This window comes from Protomyctophum bolini, assembly GCF_963924005.1.
Source record: "Protomyctophum bolini genome assembly, chromosome: 15".
NCBI lineage: Eukaryota > Metazoa > Chordata > Actinopteri > Myctophiformes > Myctophidae > Protomyctophum > Protomyctophum bolini.
Window position 1 is genome coordinate 505,889 of NC_137876.1, and position 22,631 is coordinate 528,519.

At 51.0% G+C, this 22,631-nt stretch overlaps 1 protein-coding gene across 2 annotated transcripts; it reads right to left on the minus strand.

The window, feature by feature from the left end:
* Window positions 1-22,388, minus strand: rin3 (Ras and Rab interactor 3). 2 transcript variants are annotated; one of them, XM_080784710.1, is made up of 14 exons: window positions 22,220-22,388; window positions 19,862-20,525; window positions 13,173-13,284; window positions 12,761-12,833; window positions 12,225-12,313; window positions 10,647-11,826; window positions 9,783-9,942; window positions 9,240-9,411; window positions 8,419-8,540; window positions 6,591-6,777; window positions 5,798-5,929; window positions 5,167-5,333; window positions 2,485-2,599; window positions 1-2,090 (listed from the first exon to the last, which is right to left on the minus strand). In XM_080784710.1, the coding sequence occupies exons 1-14, from the start codon at window positions 22,252-22,254 to the stop codon at window positions 1,324-1,326; spliced, it is 3,975 nt and encodes a 1,324-aa protein (XP_080640836.1). In that variant the 5' UTR covers window positions 22,255-22,388; the 3' UTR covers window positions 1-1,323. The 2 variants fall into 2 exon arrangements, with proteins under 2 accessions (XP_080640836.1, XP_080640837.1); XM_080784711.1 differs by having other exon boundaries at window positions 1,829-2,112.
* Window positions 22,389-22,631: the final 243 nt, after the last annotated feature.

Sequence of the window (22,631 nt, forward strand, 5' to 3'; positions counted from 1 at the left end):
AAGAAAGCGTGTTTTACTGTAAGCCAGTTACAGTTACATTAGAGACATCAATTATAACAATATGCAAATTATAACAATATGCAATTATAACAATGTGCGTGCGTGTGTGCGTGCGTGCGTGCGTGCGTGCGTGCGTGCGCGCGCGCGCGCGTGCGTGCGTGCGTGCGTGCGTGCGTGCGTGCGTGCGTGCGTGCGTGCGTGCGTGCGTGCGTGCGTGCGTGCGCGCGCGCGCGTGCGTGCGCGTGTGCGTGCGTGCGTGCGTGTGTGCGTGCGTGCGTGCGTGTGTGTGTGTGTGCGTGCGTGTGTGTGTGCGTGCGTGCATATGTATGTATGTGTGAACGACATGCATACAAGCTGTATGTAGAAATGCATATAAATGTTGACTATTATAAAGGATATGAGTTACCATTCTGTCTCTGTCAGGACATTAAAGACGTTGAAATTAACAATATTTTCACACGTTTATATCATATCCGTAGTCATCACATGATGGGAATCACATGATGGTCATCACATGATGGTCATCACATGATGGTCATCACATGATGGTCATCACATGATGGTCATCACATGGTCATCACAAGGTCATCACATGATGGTCATCACATGGTCATACCTAACACCTATAATACAATGGGAACATGTCCATTGTTCTGTATTTTGATATCAAAAGTCCATACAAATCTAATTTGAATTACTTCCTTTGACGTCGTGTTTCTGACGCGAAAAACTGTCCTGACAACGAGATAAAACAGATCTACAAGTCATAGTTTGAAGACACAACGAAATAAAACAGATCTACAAGTCATAGTTTGAAGACACAACGAGTGAAGACAGAAGTCATTCATCTTTGACACATTGGACGGACTTCAAAATAAAAGTCTCCCTGAACCCAGGGTGGTTACCGCGGTTACACTGTGTGATGTAACCCTGTCGCCACGGTTACACCGTGACGAGCCACCACTACCTCCTCGTGCTCCCCAACACCGTGACGAGTCACCACTACCTCCTCGTGCTCCCCAACACCGTGACAAGTCACCACTACCTCCTCGTGCTCCCCAACACCGTGACGAGTCACCACTACCTCCTCGTGCTCCCCAACACCGTGACGAGTCACCACTACCTCCTCGTCCTCCCCAACACCGTGACGAGTCACCACTACCTCCTCGTGCTCCCCAACACCGTGACGAGTCACCACTACCTCCTCGTCCTCCCCAACACCGTGACGAATCACCACTACCTCCTCGTGCTCCCCAACACCGTGACGAGTCACCACTACCTCCTCGTCCTCCCCAACACCGTGACGAGTCACCACTACCTCCTCTACAAGCTGATCAGACAATCCTCCTCGTCCTCCCCAACACCGGCCTGGTTGTCACGGTCACAGCTTTCCACAGGCGTGGTGATGTCGTCAGTTTGGTCGGGCACACCGTTGCTAGGCGGGTGGTTGCTAGGCTCGTCAATAGGCGGGTGGTCGCTAGGCTGTTCGCTAGGCTGTTCGCTAGGCTGTTCGCTAGGCTGTTCGCTAGGCGAGTTGTTAGGTTGGTTGCTAGGGTAGTCGCTAGGCTGTTCGCTAGGCGAGTTGTTAGGTTGGTTGCTAGGGTAGTCGCTAGGCTGGTCGCTAGGCGAGTTGTTAGGTTGGTTGCTAGGGTAGTCGCTAGGCTGTTCGCTAGGCGAGTTGTTAGGTTGGTTGCTAGGGTAGTCGCTAGGCTGTTCGCTAGGCTGGTCAATAGGCTGGTTGCTAGACGGGTCAATAGGTTGGTTGCTAGGCTGGTCAATAGGCTGGTTGCTAGACGGGTCAATAGGTTGGTTGCTAGGCTGGTCAATAGGCTGGTTGCTAGACGGGTCCGCGGGTGGATGCTGGGTGGGGGGGTGGTACAGGAAGCAGTAGCTCCGCCCCTGAGGCAGTCGGCTCTTCACACTCAGCAGCAGATCCGTAGACTCCAGGGTCCTAAACTCCTCCCCCTCCAGGGTCCTAAACTCCTCCCCCTCCCGGGTACGGAACTCCTCCCCCTCTCTGGTACGGAACTCCTCCCCCTCCCGGGTACGGAACTCCTCCCCCTCCACCCGGACACTGAGGACGTAGGACTCTGGAATGAGAGAGACATAAAACTATAATATTATATTAAAACTATAAGAGCTCTCTGTCTGTGCCTACTTTATAATAATAATGAGAAGAGATCCAGTAGAACTAAATGTCAGGGAGGGACTAGTGGAGAAGAGATCCAGTAGAACTAAATGTCAGGGAGGGACTAGTGGAGAAGAGATCCAGTAGAACTAAATGTCAGGGAGGGACTAGTGGAGAAGAGATCCAGTAGAACTAAATGTCAGGGAGGGACTAGTGGAGAAGAGATCCAGTAGAACTAAATGTCAGGGGGAGGGACTAGTGGAGAAGAGATCCAGTAATAAGGCCACGCCCGCAAACGTTGTATTGAGTCAATTAAACGTAGAGTGAAAGTAATAGATGGTTGCCATGGCGATCACCTTGCTGGAAGCGAGCTGCACACTGCTGTGTTAACTGTCCAATGGTGGTGGTCGGCAACACTCCCATAGCTGTGGGGTTCTGGTCCGGGACTGGAGAGCACACTGTCAGGAAGTCCTGCGCGCACGCGCACACACACACACACACACACACACACACACACACACACACACACACACACACACACACACACACACACACACACACACACACACACACACACACACACACACACACACACACACACACACACACACACACACACACACACACACACACACACACACACACACACACACACACACACACACACACACACACACACACACACACACACACACACACACACATTTGAAATGTTTATTTATGTCCACATAATGAGAAGTACAGGAATACCTTGTTACTGTACAAAGGACATAAACACTGCCAGTGCAGTTTGACAGTGGGAGAGCAGCCAGTTACAACGTGCATGGACGGCAAAGCATCGTTACATACAGTACAGCTGACATGTCGGACACAGGGCAGCAGACATAAATCATGGATAAAGGAAACAACGCCTCCTCCAAATTGAGCGGCTTCCTATAATGGCTGAAACTGAGCAATACCTCGCTAACTGCTTGGCTCTCCTTTTGGAAAGGCCGGCCATTTGTAAGCCCCTCACAACCAACTTATGCACATGCCCTAGGCTGCCAAAGATAAAAACTAAAAGTTTACATCTGTAGCCTAGCTGTGAGATGGTCTGCATTAGCTGCTGATACTTCAGCACTTTGGTTAGAAAGGCTTCTTCCAGGCTATAGTCAAAGGTACAGCCGACCTCGAGAATGAACACCTCTCTATGGTTTTCATTTACAACAATGACATCAGGGGTGTTAGCTGAAATGTTAGAGAACACAGAATCATCATTACACAGGTTAAACATCCTCGGCTTCACAGTAGAATGCTTATAAAGCATAATGGAGGACCTGAAAATGGAAGAGATGTCTTTCGATATCAAATCCACTATTCTGTCATGCCTACATATGTAAAGGCCCCTGTAAACATGGCAACCATTTAAGATGTGGGACATGGTTTCAGCTATTTGTTCATGGCCATGATGGATACAGTGAGGAGCATGATTGCCTGGAAACCAGATGGAGAGATTAAGTTTAGAAGGTAGAACCTGTAATCTCGCTTTCAAAGTAAAAACAACAATGCACTCATCAATGGCAACATTTTTGAACACAGAGTGAGAGACAGAATGGTCCGCAGCAGGAAGACATGCAGTCTTTCCTTGTAATCTCAACTCAGTCCACACACACACACACACACACACACACACACACACACACACACACACACACACACACACACACACACACACACACACACACACACACACACACACACACACACACACACACACACACACACACACACACACACACACACACACACACTCAATTTAAATGTTGACAATCGAAGTACATCGACATATAAACAGCAACATTATCGTATCGTTTTGCGATGCAAATAATCGTTTGTAAAGATAGAGATAGGGAGGAGTTGCAAATTATGACAGGCCGTTTCTGTGCAGCACAGAGCAATCTGGTGCCCTAGGCACTAGGTTTCTGTGTAGCACAGAGCAATCTGGTGCCCTAGGCACTAGGTTTCTGTGCAGCACAGAGCAATCTGGTGCCCTAGGCACTAGGTTTCTGTGCAGCACAGAGCAATCTGGTGCCCTAGGCACTAGGTTTCTGTGTAGCACAGAGCAATCTGGTGCCCTAGGCACTAGGTTTCTGTGCAGCACAGAGCAATCTGGTGCCCTAGGCAGGATGTTTCTGTGCAGCACAGAGCAATCTGGTGCCCTAGGCACTAGGTTTCTGTGTAGCACAGAGCAATCTGGTGCCCTAGGCACTAGGTTTCTGTGCAGCACAGAGCAATCTGGTGCCCTAGGCACTAGGTTTCTGTGCAGCACAGAGCAATCTGGTGCCCTAGGCACTAGGTTTCTGTGCAGCACAGAGCAATCTGGTGCCCTAGGCACTAGGTTTCTGTGCAGCACACAGAGCAATCTGGTGCCCTAGGCACTAGGTTTCTGTGCAGCACAGAGCAATCTGGTGCCCTAGGCACTAGGTTTCTGTGCAGCACAGAGCAATCTGGTGCCCTAGGCACTAGGTTTCTGTGCAGCACAGAGCAATCTGGTGCCCTAGGCACTAGGTTTCTGTGCAGCACACAGAGCAATCTGGTGCCCTAGGCACTAGGTTTCTGTGCAGCACAGAGAGCAATCTGGTGCCCTAGGCACTAGGTTTCTGTGCAGCACAGAGCAATCTGGTGCCCTAGGCACTAGGTTTCTGTGCAGCACAGAGCAATCTGGTGCCCTAGACACTAGGTTTCTGTGTAGCACACAGAGCAATCTGGTGCCCGAGGCACTAGGTTTCTGTGTAGCACAGAGCAATCTGGTGCCCTAGGCACTAGGTTTCTGTGTAGCACACAGAGCAATCTGGTGCCCTAGGCACTAGGTTTCTGTGTAGCACAGAGCAATCTGGTGCCCTAGGCACTAGGTTTCTGTGCAGCACAGAGCAATCTGGTGCCCTAGGCACTAGGTTTCTGTGTATAGAGCAATCTGGTGCGTGTGTGCATGCGCGCAAATGTGTGTGTGTGTGCGCGTGTGAGTGTGTGTGTGCGTGCATGTGTGCGTGTGTACGTACGTGCACGGCAGCCTGTCCCATGCTCTCTCTGTTCAGCGTTCTTCTTCTCTCCCAGCGGTGGATGGAGTCCTGCACCTCTCTGCTCAGCGTGCGCCACACCGCCTCCTGCTGGTCAAACCTCTTAATGTGCTCCAATGTACCGTAGGTGGTGGTGAGGTAGTAGGACCCTGCACGCACACACACGCACGCACACGCACACATGAAACTATTGACTTCCGTGAACCAGGCAGAGCCAGGGGATGAGCGAGTGACGTCAGGACTTCGGCGCTCTATAGCTCAACACACACTAGAACCTCTATAGCTCAACACACACTAGAACCACACTATAGAACCACACTATAGAACCAGGCATAAACATTCTATAGCTCAACACACACTAGAACCAGGCATAAACATTCTATAAGTACCAACTTGGAATCATAACAAACCGACCTGTGCATGAACTGGCCTAAGAATACAGCTGACATGACGAGGCAGTTTGTCTGTGTGGAGGAGGAGGTGCCATTATGTATCCTTATAAGTGTGTGTGTGTGGGGTGTGAGTGCGTGTGAGTGTGTGTGTGTGTGTGTGTGTGTGAGTGTGAGTGTGAGTGTGAGTGTGAGTGTGAGTGTGTGTGTGTGTGTGTGTGTACCTTCTCCCAGGGTCAGTGAAGGGTCCATCAACTCCATCATGAACTCAATGTCCAGTTGGAGCGTCACCAGGTTGGATCTGGACAGGACGTACATCATCACAGGCAGGAAGTCATCGGCACCATGCGCACGACCTGCGCATGCACGCACACACACGCGCGCACACACACACACACACACACACACACAGGACAAAAGGACTGTTAGAAGGACAATATCAGTCACCAGAAGCAGAGACGTGTGTTTTCAACCAGTCTAACGTTCATTAGAAGGACAATATCAGCCACCAGAAGCAGAGACGTGTGTTTTCAACCTGTCTAACGTTCATTAGAAGGACAATATCAGCCACCAGAAGCAGAGACGTGTGTTTTCAACCAGTCTCCAAGAACTCCAAAGCGACACACTTTCGCCCTGTTTCTATTCATTATTATTGTTGTTGATTATGTTCTCCATGTGTCAGTTGATACTATCAATGATAAGGGCTACCAACTACACCCTATGGGAGAAGCTCTCGTCATCCTGCTAAATACATAACCCACACTGACTTCGCTGATGACATCACGCTGATGACATCACGCTGATGACATCACACTGATGACATCACGTGTTTGATATGTGTGAATGAGGCCTGGCTGCCATGGAGTCAGTGTTAATTTAGAGTTAATTGGTATTAATTGGTGTTAACTACCTGGGCAGCTGACTGCCATGGAGTCAGTGTTAATTGGTGTTAATTAGTATTAATTAGTGTTAATTTGTGTTAATTAGTATTAATTAGTATTAATTGGTGTTAACTACCTGGGCAGCTGACTGCCATGGAGTCGTAGATGATCTTGCAGGTCTTCAGCAGCAGGTCGATCTTCCTCTGAGGAGAATACTCCATGTGGAGTTTGTTCAGTTTCACGTTGATCTTCTCCAACGCTGGCGGTTCTGGAACGGCCGTGGTCACGCCTAGAGCCGTGGTGGTGCTGTTCAGTACCAGAGACTACACACGCACGCACGCACACACACACACACACACACACGCGCACACACACACACACACACACACACGCACGCACAAAACAAATATTTCAGGTGGAGCAAAGTTACATCCGCAAAATCAAGACCCTCTAACAACCAGACTGTGGACAGAATATTTGTTCTAATGGGGTAAATGTAATTTCCGGAAATTCCTGGTTGATGGACAGGTGGGTGTGGTTACCTGGTTGATGGACAGGCTGGGTGTGGTTACCTGGTTGATGGACAGGCTGGGTGTGGTTACCTGGTTGATGGACAGGCTGTGTGTGGTTACCTGGTTGATGGACAGGCTGTGTGTGGTTACCTGGTTGATTGACAGGTGGGTGTGGTTACCTGGTTGATGGACAGGCTGTGTGTGGTTACCTGGTTGATTGACAGGTGGGTGTGGTTACCTGGTTGATTGACAGGCTGTGTGTGGTTACCTGGTTGATGGACAGGCTGGGTGTGGTTACCTGGTTGATGGACAGGCTGTGTGTGGTTACCTGGTTGATGGACAGGTGGGTGTGGTTACCTGGTTGATGGACAGGCTGTGTGTGGTTACCTGGTTGATTGACAGGCTGTGTGTGGTTACCTGGTTGATTGACAGGTGGGTGTGGTTACCTGGTTGATTGACAGGCTGTGTGTGGTTACCTGGTTGATTGACAGGTGGGTGTGGTTACCTGGTTGATTGACAGGCTGTGTGTGGTTACCTGGTTGATTGACAGGCTGTGTGTGATTGCCTGGTTGATTGACAGGTGTGTGTGGTTACCTGGTTGATTGACAGGCTGTGTGTGGTTACCTGGTTGATTGACAGGTGGGTGTGGTTACCTGGTTGATTGACAGGTGGGTGTGGTTACCTGGTTGATTGACAGGCTGTGTGTGGTTACCTGGTTGATTGACAGGCTGTGTGTGGTTACCTGGTTGATTGACAGGTGGGTGTGGTTACCTGGTTGATGGACAGGCTGTGTGTGGTTACCTGGTTGATTGACAGGTGGGTGTGGTTACCTGGTTGATTGACAGGCTGTGTGTGGTTACCTGGTTGATGGACAGGCTGGGTGTGGTTACCTGGTTGATGGACAGGCTGTGTGTGGTTACCTGGTTGATGGACAGGTGGGTGTGGTTACCTGGTTGATGGACAGGCTGTGTGTGGTTACCTGGTTGATTGACAGGCTGTGTGTGGTTACCTGGTTGATTGACAGGTGGGTGTGGTTACCTGGTTGATTGACAGGCTGTGTGTGGTTACCTGGTTGATTGACAGGTGGGTGTGGTTACCTGGTTGATTGACAGGCTGTGTGTGGTTACCTGGTTGATTGACAGGCTGTGTGTGATTGCCTGGTTGATTGACAGGTGTGTGTGGTTACCTGGTTGATTGACAGGCTGTGTGTGGTTACCTGGTTGATTGACAGGTGGGTGTGGTTACCTGGTTGATTGACAGGTGGGTGTGGTTACCTGGTTGATTGACAGGCTGTGTGTGGTTACCTGGTTGATTGACAGGCTGTGTGTGGTTACCTGGTTGATTGACAGGTGGGTGTGGTTACCTGGTTGATTGACAGGCTGTGTGGGGTTACCTGGTTGATTGACAGGCTGTGTGTGGTTACCTGGTTGATTGACAGGTGGGTGTGGTTACCTGGTTGATGGACAGGCTGTGTGTGGTTCCATCGTCAGTGTGTAGTTTCTCCAGACGTTGGTAGATGTGATCTCTGAGAGGTTTCAACACGGTCTTACACAACGCTGCCTCTACCATGGAGTCTGCGCACACACACACACACACACACACACACACACACACACACACACACACACACACACACACACACACACACACACACACACACACACACACACACACACACACACACACACACACACACAGAGTCACATGTTGTTGTGTTATGTCATAAAGTGGGTAAATGGTGCATTTATATATAGCGCCTTTATCCAAGGCGCTTTACATAGATTGTGCATTACATTCACCCATTCACATTCACACACACATTCACACATAATCATACACCGATGGTGGAGGAAACCATGCGAGGCACCAACCTGCACATCAGGAGCAATCAGGGGTTCAGAGTCTTGTTCAAGGACACTTCGACACTAACTCTGGGGGAGGAGCCCACGGGGTTCGAACTGGCAACCTTACGGTTACCATCCAGCCACTCTACCCCTGAGCCACCGCCACCCGGGTGTTATGTCATAGAGTGTTACCCAGCTTCTCCTGGCTGTAGAGGGGGGTGTTATGTCATAGAGTGTTACCCAGCTTCTCCTGGCTGTAGAGGGGGTGTTATGTCATAGAGTGTTACCCAGCTTCTCCTGGCTGTAGAGGGGGTGTTATGTCATAGAGTGTTACCCAGCTTCTCCTGGCTGTAGAGGGGGGTGTTATGTCATAGAGTGTTACCCAGCTTCTCCTGGCTGTAGAGGGGGTGTTATGTCATAGAGTGTTACCCAGCTTCTCCTGGCTGTAGCCGCTAAGTGGCTCCAGCAGGGCCTGCAGCTCGGTGCTCTGCAGCAGGTAGATCTTCAGCTGGGTCATCATCTGTCGGATCTCCTGCAGGAGCTCCGTGGACGACGAGTGGCGGGACATGGTCTGCAGGGTGAAGCCGCGATGCTCCTTCACCTGTTGGAGCACAGCACACCATGTTAGCTTAGCTTATCTTGCCTCCCCCTGGCCAGCCGGGGCGCCTGATGGAGGGGAAAGGAACTGGTTGGAATAACGTGTTCCTTCCACGCGCTACGTCCAACCAGGGAAACTCCCCCCTGTCAGGTGTAAAGGAGCAACTTGGACACTCAGGCATGAAGGAAGCATGAGTTAAGTCCGTTGCTCTCCCCAGGTTGGTGGAGGGTGTGTAGAGCCCAGGATCACAGTAGATTAATGACACAGGGGTGAAAAATGGGTTACAAAATCGTGGGATAAAAAATATATAAAAAAAAAAAAGCTTATCTTGTACATGTGTTCTACAAATCAACACTGGTCTCTGTTATACTCACCAGGTTACCAAAGTAACTCAGGTGGTCCCTGGCCAGGTGGACGATGCGTTGCGTGGTGCGGCGGTCGTGGCCGACCAGCGCCGTCAGAACGGTGGACAGACGGGACCGCGCTCGGTCCAGCATCACCGTGGTGGACGTCCGCTTCACCGCCGCACTCTGTCTGAAAGACACACCACTAGGGGTTAGACACTGTACTGAACAACACACCACTAGGGGTTAGACACTGTACTGAACAACACACCACTAGGGGTTAGACACTGTACTGAACAACACACCACTAGGTGTTAGACACTGTACTGAACAACACACCACTAGGGGTTAGACACTGTACTGAACACACCACTAGGGGTTAGACACTGTACTGAACAACACACCACTAGGGGTTAGACACTGTACTGAACAACACACCACTAGGGGTTAGACACTGTACTGAACACACCACTAGGGGTTAGACACTGTACTGAACAACACACCACTAGGGGTTAGACACTGTACTGAACAACACACCACTAGGGGTTAGACACTGTACTGAACAACACACCACTAGGGGTTAGACACTGTACTGAACAACACACCATTAGGGGTTAGACACTGTACTGAACGACACACCACTAGGGGTTAGACACTGTACTGAACAACACACCACTAGGGGTTAGACACTGTACTGAACAACACACCACTAGGGGTTAGACACTGTACTGAACAACACACCACTAGGGGTTAGACACTCTGTCTACTGAACAACACACCACTAGGGGTTAGACACTGTACTGAACAACACACCACTAGGGGTTAGACACTCTGTCTACTGAACAATACACCGTTACAGGGGTCATGTAGGGGTCATGTAGGGGTCAGTCCTACCTGGCGTTAGGCTCCTCCCCCTCCTCTAGCTCCTCCTCCTCCTCTGCGCTGCTGCTGGAACCCGAGTCCGTTCCCAGCACCACGGCGCCACCCTGTGGCGAGTACAGGGACACGTCGGGACGAGGAGGCGAGGCCTTCTTCTGATTGGCTCTGGGGGACCGGCAGGGGGCGGGGCCAGGCGGCTGACTCCTCCTCCGGGGAGGCGGGACCGGACGAGAGGGAGGCGGCTTGGCGGCCGACGGCTGCTGCGGGGGGGCGGAGCTACGCGTCTCCTTACCTGGCGGCTCCTCCCCCTTTTCATCCTTATGAGGGGGGGGAGGGGGCGGGGCATGCCCTCCCTTGGAGGAGGCGCGGCGGCGTTGCACGGGGGCAGGGGGTCTGACTCCGCCCCCCGCCACTAGGGGGCGGGGCGGAGGAGGACACGCCCCCCTCTCCCTCTTCCCTCCTCCTCCCCCTCCTCCCGTCCTATCGGCAGCGAGGAGCGGGGATGGGCCTGAGGAGGCGGAGCTCAGACTGGGAGGTCTGGGAGGAGGTCGCTTGTATTTACGCAGCACTTCCGGGTTTGGGGGCGTGGCCTCATGAGGCAGCACTTCCTGGTTGGGGGGCGTGGCCAGAGACATAACTTTCTGGTTGGGGGGCGTGGCCTCATGAGGCAGCACTTCCTGGTTTGGGGGCGTGGCCTCATGAGGCAGCACTTCCGGGTTTGGGGGCGTGGCCTCATGAGGCAGCACTTCTGGGTTTGGGGGCGTGGCCTCATGAGGCAGCACTTCCGGGTTTGGGGGCGTGGCTTTGGCATGGGTTTCGTCCTCTGCGTTTCGGTCGTTAGCGTCTCCTCCATTCTGCCGGATAGCGTCGTTCAGGAAGCTAGCGGTGATGATGTCGCTCTGCTGGCCAGCATGGTGAGCATGGTTAGCATGGCTAGCAGGGTTAGCATGGCTAGCAGGGTTAGCATGGCTAGCGTGGTCAGCAGGGTTAGCGTGGTTAGCATCGTTAGCATGGTGGGTTGAGCTAGCACTGATGCTGGGTGGTTCTGACCCAGGGTCAGGCTGAGGGGGGGAGGGGGCGGGGTTTATGGTATCCATGGGAACAGGGTTCAGGTACCAGTAGTGGTCATGTGATGAAGACCCCCCACTGAGGTTCTGTCCCACGGTCTGGAGGTTCAACGATGATGTCCAGAAATCTATCAAGTGCACACGCACGCACGCACACACGCGCACACACACACACACACAAACACACACACACACGGGAAATGTAGATTTAAGAGGTAGAATGGATGGAGGTGCGGTTAGGTCGCTTCATATAAGAACTGTGTTTGATAAACAAACCGATCATCCCTTTCTGTCAGGGGGCGTGGCTGTGCGTCGTTAATGATGTCCACTCATTCTGAAAGGATAGTTTTGCGTACCTGATCCCATAGCTGAAAGGATAGTTTTGCGTACCTGATCCCATAGCTGAAAGGATAGTTTTGCGTACCTGATCCCATAGCTGAAAGGATAGTTTTGCGTACCTGATCCCATAGCTGAAAGGATAGTTTTGCGTACCTGATCCCATAGCTGAAAGGATAGTTTTGCGTACCTGATCCCATAGCTGAAATGGCCTCCAACTCCTCCTTTGTCGCCATGGTGATGACCCCGGGTAACCTCAGACGGACTGACAGGATGTCCCTGATTGGTCGAAACATATGATAGCACGCACACGCACAGTCACACACACACACACACACACACACACACAGAAAATTCCGATAACAAGCTTATCCAGTACCCGGTATCGATAAGCTTTGGGCTTATCCAGTACCCGGTATCGATAAGCTTTGGGCTTATCCAGTACCCGGTATCAATAAGCTTTGGGCTTATCCAGTACCCGGTATCAATAAGCTTTGGGCTTATCCAGTACCCGGTATCGATAAGCTTTGGGCTTATCCAGTACCCGGTATCGATAAGCTCTGGGTTTATCCAGTCTGTCATGGAGTGCAAGAGGTGATCAATAAATAAATGTAATCCACGCTGGAAGTGTATTATTGATAAATACCTGCCAACCATTAACCAGTTGTGTGTGCGTGTCTGCGTGTGTGCGTGTGTGTGTGTGTGTGTGTGTGTGCGTGTGCATACCTGCTGACACAGTAGAATGCCACCAGTTTGATGATGTCATCAAAGATCAGAGCAGATCCTCCTAAGTGGAAATCTGGAAATACAGATTCTTATAAAAGATCTTGAACTCGAAAATCAACCAAATTCATACTTTTACTAAAAAAAGGTTTGTAAATGAGCAGCGAGAGAGTGTTCTGTTTGTTTGTGGAACGAGCTTCACATTTACACTTATCTTCTTGGATAAATGTGACCAAATTTGACTGAGAGACTGCCATCGCGCAAATTCCAGCTTTTCAGAGATTAAACATTCCTTTGGGAGAGAATATGTTTAATTTTGGGAAGGGGGGTGTGATGATATTAAAGGATAGTCGGGTATCCCGACTACGGATAAGCGGTTGAAGATGGATGGATGGATGATTAGTGTAAAACTCACATGCGTTGTGCCGTCGTATGGACAGGGTCTGTACGTGTGGCGCCCCCTGGCTGTCAGACAGGCGTACTGACAGCGTGGCATCCTGCTCTGCTGTGCGATGAACCACGAACGTCTGGGAGAAAAGGGAAAGAAAAAAAAGAAAAAACAGAAACTATGAAATATCAAACAGTACAGCTGTATGAGACCCGTTCTCCCCGTGTCCCCTAGGGTAGGTACCCTCACATGTTCTCCCCGTGTCCCCTAGGGTAGGTACCCTCACATGTTCTGTGTCCCCTAGAGTAGGTACCCTCACATGTTCTCCCTGTGTCCCCTAGGGTAGGTACCCTCACATGTTCTCCCCGTGTCCCCTAGGGTAGGTACCCTCACATGTTCTCCCCGTGTCCCCTAGGGTAGGTACCCTCACATGTTCTCCCCGTGTCCCCTAGGGTAGGTACCCTCACATGTTCTCCCCGTGTCCCCTAGGGTAGGTACCCTCACATGTTCTCCCCGTGTCCCCTAGGGTAGGTACCCTCACATGTTCTCCCCGTGTCCCCTAGGGTAGGTACCCTCACATGTTCTCCCCGTGTCCCCTAGGGTAGGTACCCTCACAAAAAACATGCAGTAATCCTGGTCTCTAAACTGCCTCCCCCTGGCCAGCCGGGGCACCTGATGGAGGGGAAAGGAACTGGTTGGAATAACGTGTTCCTTCCACGCGCTATACGTCCAACCAGGGAAACTCCCCCCTGTCAGGTGTAAAGGAGCAACTTGGACACTCAGGCATGAAGGGAGCATGAGTTCAAGTCCGTTGCTCTCCCCAGGTTGGCGGAGGGTGTGTAGAGCCCAGGATCACAGTAGATAATTGACACAGGGGTGAAAAATGGGTTACAAAATCGTGGGATAAAAAATAATAAGAACAGTACAGCTGTATCATGAGACACTGCTGTTGGTCACGTCTATAATACAGCACCGAAGTCCTGACGTCAATGTCGGTAGAGGGCGTCAGTTCCCAGTAGAGGGCGTCAGTCCCCAGGTTCATGTATTCTTTTATTTGCATGGAAATCCCCATTGAGGCGATTTTAGATCTCTTCATATAAGAACTGTGTTTGAAAAATAAACCGACCACCCCGGCCTTTTCACTCATATGGATATGAAGCATCGACTGAAGGTGGAAATGTACAAATATACCCAAAGAGTAACAAAATAAGCGTTATAATCGAGTCAAATAACCCGGAGACTACATTTCCGGGTATACAGGCGGGGTGGCTGCATCTGCGTTGCACAACAGAAAAACCGAATGTTAATTACGTTTATGTTTATTTTTATTTCATTGATATTTAATGTTTCGTGGTTAGTACGAGTCGAGTCACCACCAGCTGAGCTTATGTCAACGAGGAATCTCAGGAACGCAATGTGTCGACAGCTGGGCCTGACGTATATTAGCAGCGACATTGCCTTCATATGTAGTTTCAAGGCTTTTGCGGCCACATTAATTCCATTTTCTCCAGAAACTGGCTGTATCAAATATTAATGGACATCATTAACGACACACAGCCCCCCCCCTGACAGAAAGGCCGGGGTGGTCGGTTCATTTTTCAAACACAGTTCTTATATGAAGCGATCTAAAATCCCCCCTATGGGGATTATAATGCAACTAAAAGAATACATGAACCTGTGTACTGGCGCCCTCTACTGAAAGTGACGTCAGACGTCGGTGCTCTATAATAATATTAATAATAACAGTACAGCTGTATGAGACACTGCTCTTATTTTCTACTTGTGTCTCATAGTTTGTTTATAAACAAGATTTAAATATATATAAATATATATTTAGATTTTTATTAACGATGGCTTCCATTTTCGCATTTTTTTCGCACTGGTCATTCGTATGACCAGTGTGTGGAAATCCAACCTCCCCCGACACATCAAGATCAGTTTCTTCTCTGCTACCGTGGAGTACGTCCTCCTCTACGGCTGTGAATGCTGGACACTTAAACAAGCCCTACAGAAATCCCTGGACGGGTGCTACACAAGAATGTTACGTGTGGTACTTAACATCAACCAGGATGAGCACATCACCAACAAGCGTCTGTACGGGGCATTACCAAGTGTAACGGAGAAGATAGCAGTAAGGAGGATGAGACTAGCTGGCCACTGCCACCGACATCAAGAACTCCCGGCCAAAAAGCTTGTACTGTGGGAACCAACACACGGGCATCGATCGAGAGGACGTCCCACACCTACCTACGTGGACGTACTAAAGAAAGATACTGGTGCGGAAAGCACAAAGGAGCTGGCCAGATGTATGGAGAACCGAGATGACTGGAGACGACGATGGAGGGCTCGTCTGAGGACGACGTAGAGAGAGAGAGAGAGAGAGAGACTCCTATGAGACACCGACTGGTTTCTGAACCGCCCACAGCCCTCCTATGAGACACAGACTGGTTTCTGAACTGCCCACAGCCCTCCTATGAGACACAGACTGGTTTCTGAACTGCCCACAGCCCTCCTATGAGACACAGACTGGTTTCTGAACCGCCCACAGCCCTCCTATGAGACACAGACTGGTTTCTGAACCGCCCACAGCCCTCCTATGAGACACAGACTGGTTTCTGAACCGCCCACAGCCCTCCTATGAGACACAGACTGGTTTCTGAACCGCCCACAGCCCTCCTATGAGACACAGACTGGTTTCTGAACTGCCCTCCTAAGAGACACAGACTGGTTTCTGAACCGCCCACAGCCCTCCTATGAGACACAGACTGGTTTCTGAACCGCCCACAGTCCTCCTATGAGACACAGACTGGTTTCTGAACTGCCCACAGCCCTCCTATGAGACACAGACTGGTTTCTGAACCGCCCACAGCCCTCCTATGAGACACAGACTGGTTTCTGAACTGCCCACAGCCCTCCTATGAGACACAGACTGGTTTCTGAACCGCCCACAGCCCTCCTATGAGACACAGACTGGTTTCTGAACCGCCCACAGCCCTCCTATGAGAAACAGACTGGTTTCTGAACCGCCCACAGCCCTCCTATGAGACACAGACTGGTTTCTGAACCGCCCACAGCCCTCCTATGAGACACAGACTGGTTTCTGAACCGCCCACAGCCCTCCTATGAGACACAGACTGGTTTCTGAACCGCCCACAGCCCTCCTATGAGACACAGACTGGTTTCTGAACTGCCCACAGCCCTCCTATGAGACACAGACTGGTTTCTGAACCGCCCACAGCCCTCCTATGAGACAGACTGGTTTCTGAACCGCCCACAGCCCTCCTATGAGACACAGACTGGTTTCTGAACCGCCCACAGCCCTCCTATGAGACACAGACTGGTTTCTGAACCGCACACAGCCCTCCTATGAGACACAGACTGGTTTCTGAACCGCCCACAGCCCTCCTATGAGACACAGACTGGTTTCTGAACCGCCCACAGCCCTCCTATGAGACACAGACTGGTTTCTGAACCGCCCACAGCCCTCCTATGAGACACAGACTGGTTTCTGAACTGCCCACAGCCCTCCTATGAGACACAGACTGGTTTCTGAACCGCCCACAGCCCTCCTATGAGACACAGACTGGTTTCTGAACCGCCCACAGCCCTCCTATGAGACACAGACTGGTTTCTGAACCGCCCACAGCCCTCCTATGAGACACAGACTGGTTTCTGAACTGCCCACAGCCCTCCTATGAGACACAGACTGGTTTCTGAACCGCCCACAGCCCTCCTATGAGACACAGACTGGTTTCTGAACTGCCCACAGCCCTCCTATGAGACACAGACTGGTTTCTGAACCGCCCACAGCCCTCCTATGAGACACAGACTGGTTTCTGAACCGCCCACAGCCCTCCTATGAGACACAGACTGGTTTCTGAACCGCCCACAGCCCTCCTATGAGACACAGACTGGTTTCTGAACCGCCCACAGCCCTCCTATGAGACACAGACTGGTTTCTGAACCGCCCACAGCCCTCCTATGAGACACAGACTGGTTTCTGAACCGCCCACAGCCCTCCTATGAGACACAGACTGGTTTCTGAACTGCCCACAGCCCTCCTATGAGACACAGACTGGTTTCTGAACCGCCCACAGCCCTCCTATGAGACACAGACTGGTTTCTGAACCGCCCACAGCCCTCCTATGAGACACAGACTGGTTTCTGAACCGCCCACAGCCCTCCTATGAGACACAGACTGGTTTCTGAACCGCACACAGCCCTCCTATGAGACACAGACTGGTTTCTGAACCGCCCACAGCCCTCCTATGAGACAGACTGGTTTCTGAACCGCCCACAGCCCTCCTATGAGACACAGACTGGTTTCTGAACCGCCCACAGCCCTCCTATGAGACACAGACTGGTTTCTGAACCGCCCACAGCCCTCCTATGAGACACAGACTGGTTTCTGAACCGCCCACAGCCCTCCTATGAGACACAGACTGGTTTCTGAACTGCCCACAGCCCTCCTATGAGACACAGACTGGTTTCTGAACTGCCCACAGCCCTCCTATGAGACACAGACTGGTTTCTGAACTGCCCACAGCCCTCCTATGAGACACAGACTGGTTTCTGAACTGCCCACAGCCCTCCTATGAGACACAGACTGGTTTCTGAACTGCCCACAGCCCTCCTATGAGACACAGACTGGTTTCTGAACCGCCCACAGCCCTCCTATGAGACACAGACTGGTTTCTGAACCGCCCACAGCCCTCACAGACTGGTTTCTGAACTGCCCACAGCCCTCCTATGAGACACAGACTGGTTTCTGAACTGCCCACAGCCCTCCTATGAGACACAGACTGGTTTCTGAACTGCCCACAGCCCTCCTATGAGACACAGACTGGTTTCTGAACTGCCCACAGCCCTCCTATGAGACACAGACTGGTTTCTGAACTGCCCACAGCCCTCCTATGAGACACAGACTGGTTTCTGAACTGCCCACAGCCCTCCTATGAGACACAGACTGGTTTCTGAACTGCCCACAGCCCTCCTATGAGACACAGACTGGTTTCTGAACCGCCCACAGCCCTCCTATGAGACACAGACTGGTTTCTGAACCGCCCACAGCCCTCCTATGAGACACAGACTGGTTTCTGAACCGCCCACAGCCCTCCTATGAGACACAGACTGGTTTCTGAACTGCCCACAGCCCTCCTATGAGACACAGACTGGTTTCTGAACCGCCCACAGCCCTCCTATGAGACACAGACTGGTTTCTGAACTGCCCACAGCCCTCCTATGAGACACAGACTGGTTTCTGAACCGCCCACAGCCCTCCTATGAGACACAGACTGGTTTCTGAACCGCCCACAGCCCTCCTATGAGACACAGACTGGTTTCTGAACCGCCCACAGCCCTCCTATGAGACACAGACTGGTTTCTGAACCGCCCACAGCCCTCCTATGAGACACAGACTGGTTTCTGAACCGCCCACAGCCCTCCTATGAGACACAGACTGGTTTCTGAACCGCCCACAGCCCTCCTATGAGACACAGACTGGTTTCTGAACCGCCCACAGCCCTCCTATGAGACACAGACTGGTTTCTGAACCGCCCACAGCCCTCCTATGAGACACAGACTGGTTTCTGAACCGCCCACAGCCCTCCTATGAGACACAGACTGGTTTCTGAACCGCCCACAGCCCTCCTATGAGACACAGACTGGTTTCTGAACCGCCCACAGCCCTCCTATGAGACACAGACTGGTTTCTGAACCGCCCACAGCCCTCCTATGAGACACAGACTGGTTTCTGAACCGCCCACAGCCCTCCTATGAGACACAGACTGGTTTCTGAACCGCCCACAGCCCTCCTATGAGACACAGACTGGTTTCTGAACCGCCCACAGCCCTCCTATGAGACACAGACTGGTTTCTGAACCGCCCACAGCCCTCCTATGAGACACAGACTGGTTTCTGAACCGCCCACAGCCCTCCTATGAGACACAGACTGGTTTCTGAACCGCCCACAGCCCTCCTATGAGACAGACTGGTTTCTGAACCGCCCACAGCCCTCCTATGAGACACAGACTGGTTTCTGAACCGCCCACAGCCCTCCTATGAGACACAGACTGGTTTCTGAACCGCCCACAGCCCTCCTATGAGACACAGACTGGTTTCTGAACCGCCCACAGCCCTCCTATGAGACAGACTGGTTTCTGAACCGCCCACAGCCCTCCTATGAGACACAGACTGGTTTCTGAACCGCCCACAGCCCTCCTATGAGACAGACTGGTTTCTGAACTGCCCACAGCCCTCCTATGAGACACAGACTGGTTTCTGAACCGCCCACAGCCCTCCTATGAGACACAGACTGGTTTCTGAACCGCCCACAGCCCTCCTATGAGACACAGACTGGTTTCTGAACCGCCCACAGCCCTCCTATGAGACACAGACTGGTTTCTGAACCGCCCACAGCCCTCCTATGAGACACAGACTGGTTTCTGAACCGCCCACAGCCCTCCTATGAGACACAGACTGGTTTCTGAACCGCCCACAGCCCTCCTATGAGACACAGACTGGTTTCTGAACCGCCCACAGCCCTCCTATGAGACAGACGGAATAGACAAAAATGGTGGTATTTTGTCATGAACATTAGTGAGGAGCAATTATATGAAGATAGGTTGAAAAGTGTTGAAGTGGTCCTTTAATAAGTTATTAATAGTTATTATATTATTAGTTTTCATAGTGATATTAATTAAGGCGGTCTTAATTACCCCGGGCAGTTCTCTGGTCAACATCCCAGCGGTCCACTCCGGGCTTTGCCGCGGACCGTTCAGCTGCCAAACCGAAGTGCTGGCGACCAGTCTCTGTAGAGGATCCGGATCCCTGGAGATCCCGGGCCGGTCCTGGTCTTCACCCAGGCCACTGGTCCTGGACACCTCCTGCTCTTCACCTCCTCTCACCGCCACAGGGGGCGCCAGAGGAGCCACGGAGAGGAGAGGAGGAGGAGGAGAGGAAACAATGGGACAGAGGGGAGGGGAGGAGAGGGGAGGAGGGGAGAGGGGAGGGGGGGAGAGGGGAGGGGAGGAGGAGGCTGCTACAGGAGAAGGTCTGATAGGAGGTGGGAGGGAAGGAGGCATGGAAGGGAGGATGGAAGGAGGCATGGAAGGGAGGAGGGAAGGAGGTATGGAAGGGAGGAGGGAAGGAGGCATGGAAGGGAGGAGGGAAGGAGGCATGGAAGGGAGTTGGGGGGAGGTGCGGGGGGGCAGCTGGGAGGGCTTCGAGGCGGGGGGGCGGGGCTTGGGCCGCCGCGGTCGCGGGGGAGGAGGTGGAGAGGAGGGGAGGGGAGGAGAGGAGGAGCCAGGAGGAGGAGGAGTCGAGATGATTGACAGGAAGTCCAGAGCTCCTGTGGTTGTCGGGGGAGGGCTGGCTGCAGGCCTGTGGAGGTCAGAGGTCAGGTAAAGGATGTTGATCGATACATAATGATACATAACTTTTGTTTGTTTAAATGGACACCTCACCCTTTTTGCAAAAGGATATACGTTAATGACGTTTAGAAGCTTTAGAATAACTTTCCTGGGGGTCTTTATGTGTGTAATATGTGGTTTTAGATATTTTAGATTGTAGCAGTCATGAGCCCAGTGTCATGGACACTGGTCTCACTCACTTCCTTCCTGGACTACAATTCCCATAATTCTTTGGTGCACTGCTCCTCCTTGTGGATAGGGGGAGATCTGTCTTGTCTGAGACAACATGTAGTCCAGGAAGGAAGTGAGCCCAGTGTCCATGACATCAGAGACACTGTGCTCACTGCTACAATCTTCTTCTGGCTCCAAAACTGTGGAATGCACTTCCCATTGCAGTCAGAACTGCAGCATCACTCCCAATCTTCCGCCGTAGTCTGAAAACCCACCTTTTCAGACTCCATCATGGCCCATAGCACTTACCCCACCCCCTTAGATAGCAATTCTGTAGACTTAGATAGCATTTGATACAGACTTATAGCATGTTATGTAGACAGCATAAGTGCATTGTATGTGCTATTGTCATAGCACGTCATAGTACATATGTATAGCATAGTAGTATAGATGTATAGCTTATATGTATAGTTTCATTATAGATATTCCACTGTTACTTTCTTAGCTTACGCATGTTTCATGATAAATGTTTTTATGTGATGTATACCCATGCTTTTTTGTTCTTGCTTAATGTAAGTCGCTCTGGATTAAGAGCGTCTGCTAAATGCCTAAATTGTAAATTGTAAATTGTACAATCTAAAATAGCTAAAACCACATATTACACACATAAAGACCCCCAGGAAAGTGTTCTAAAGCTTCTACACGTCATTTACATATATATTTTTAGCAAAAAATGGTGAAGGAGGTTCGTTTTTGGAGCAGGGAGTGATAAATGACCGAGGCTGGCAATTCTGGTGTCATGATTGTGTCTGTCACTTATTGATTTTAATAACTGTTTGAAAAAAGTAATCTGGTGTTTGATTAGAAATTGTGTTTCTAACAAACATGAAGACACGGCAATGGAGTTTGTTTTTTAACAGATAACCAGGACAGGACAGGCGTTTATGCATATATTAAATATTTGTGCGAGTATAGAACAATGAACGGTTCTGAACAAGTCGTAGTTTGTTCAGGTCTGCTTGAGTCGCCGCTGACCGTACAATTAGGACGATAACAAAGGTGACAAAACACCTGCAATTTTAGGCAATGTGAGCAACATGACAACTGTTTAAAAGTGTTGTAAAGTGACAACCAAAGTCTCTGTAATGTTTATGTTGTACTATAGTACTACAACAACAACAGAAACTATCTAAAATAAAGGGATTTAAGGTCATTTAAGCTGGGCCGTTGCCCTGAGGCTGAGCCCGGTGGATCTCTGCCCTATACTTCCGGTTCAGGACTGTTTTGTCCCCGTTTGTTTGTCACCAGTCAGTAAGAAGTCTATGTGGGAGAGAATGGACCGAGTTGACGTAACTCTGTCTAACCCTATGGCTCTGGTCTGGACACACACGCACGCATGCACGCATGCACACACACACACACACACAGTGTTCATAACAGAATAGTGTGGTTGTAAAAAGTGTTTGTTTTTGTTTGGTTGAGTTAAAAACTGACCTTAGATCGATGGAGACGAGACTGGATTCCATCATGAGTCTGGAAGTGAACTTCCTCTCCCTCTCTCTCTCTGTGTGTGTGTATGTGTCTATCTCTCTCTCTCTCTCTCTCTGTGTGTGTATGTGTCTCTCTCTAGAGCTCTCTCGCAGTTGTGAAACATGGGGTAAAGGAAAATCTGTGTGTGTGTGTGTGTGTGTGTGCTAAGCCCACCCCTCTCTCTCTCTCTCTCTCACTTCCTGACACTCAGGCAGGAAGAGGACCAGAGTTCTCTGGTCAGCCCCCCCCCCCCCTCTCTCTCTCTCTCTCTCGATGTCTCTCTATCATTCCATTAACATGACTAAACGCACAGAGTGTCAATTCAACTGAAATGGACACTGCACACGCACGCACGCACGCGCACGCGCGCGCGCAC

What these genes read in the sequence shown, in the direction of transcription:
- rin3 (XM_080784710.1), bottom strand. Translation starts at nt 22,254, where the DNA reads ATGATGGAATCCAGTCTCGTCTCCATCGATCTAAG. An exon ending in CTCGTCTCCATCGATCTAAG is followed by an intron (nt 20,526 to 22,219) that starts GTCAGTTTTTAA and finishes TGACCTCCACAG; the next exon opens with GCCTGCAGCCAGCCCTCCCC. An exon ending in CATACGACGGCACAACGCAT is followed by an intron (nt 12,834 to 13,172) that starts GTGAGTTTTACA and finishes CTGTATTTCCAG; the next exon opens with ATTTCCACTTAGGAGGATCT.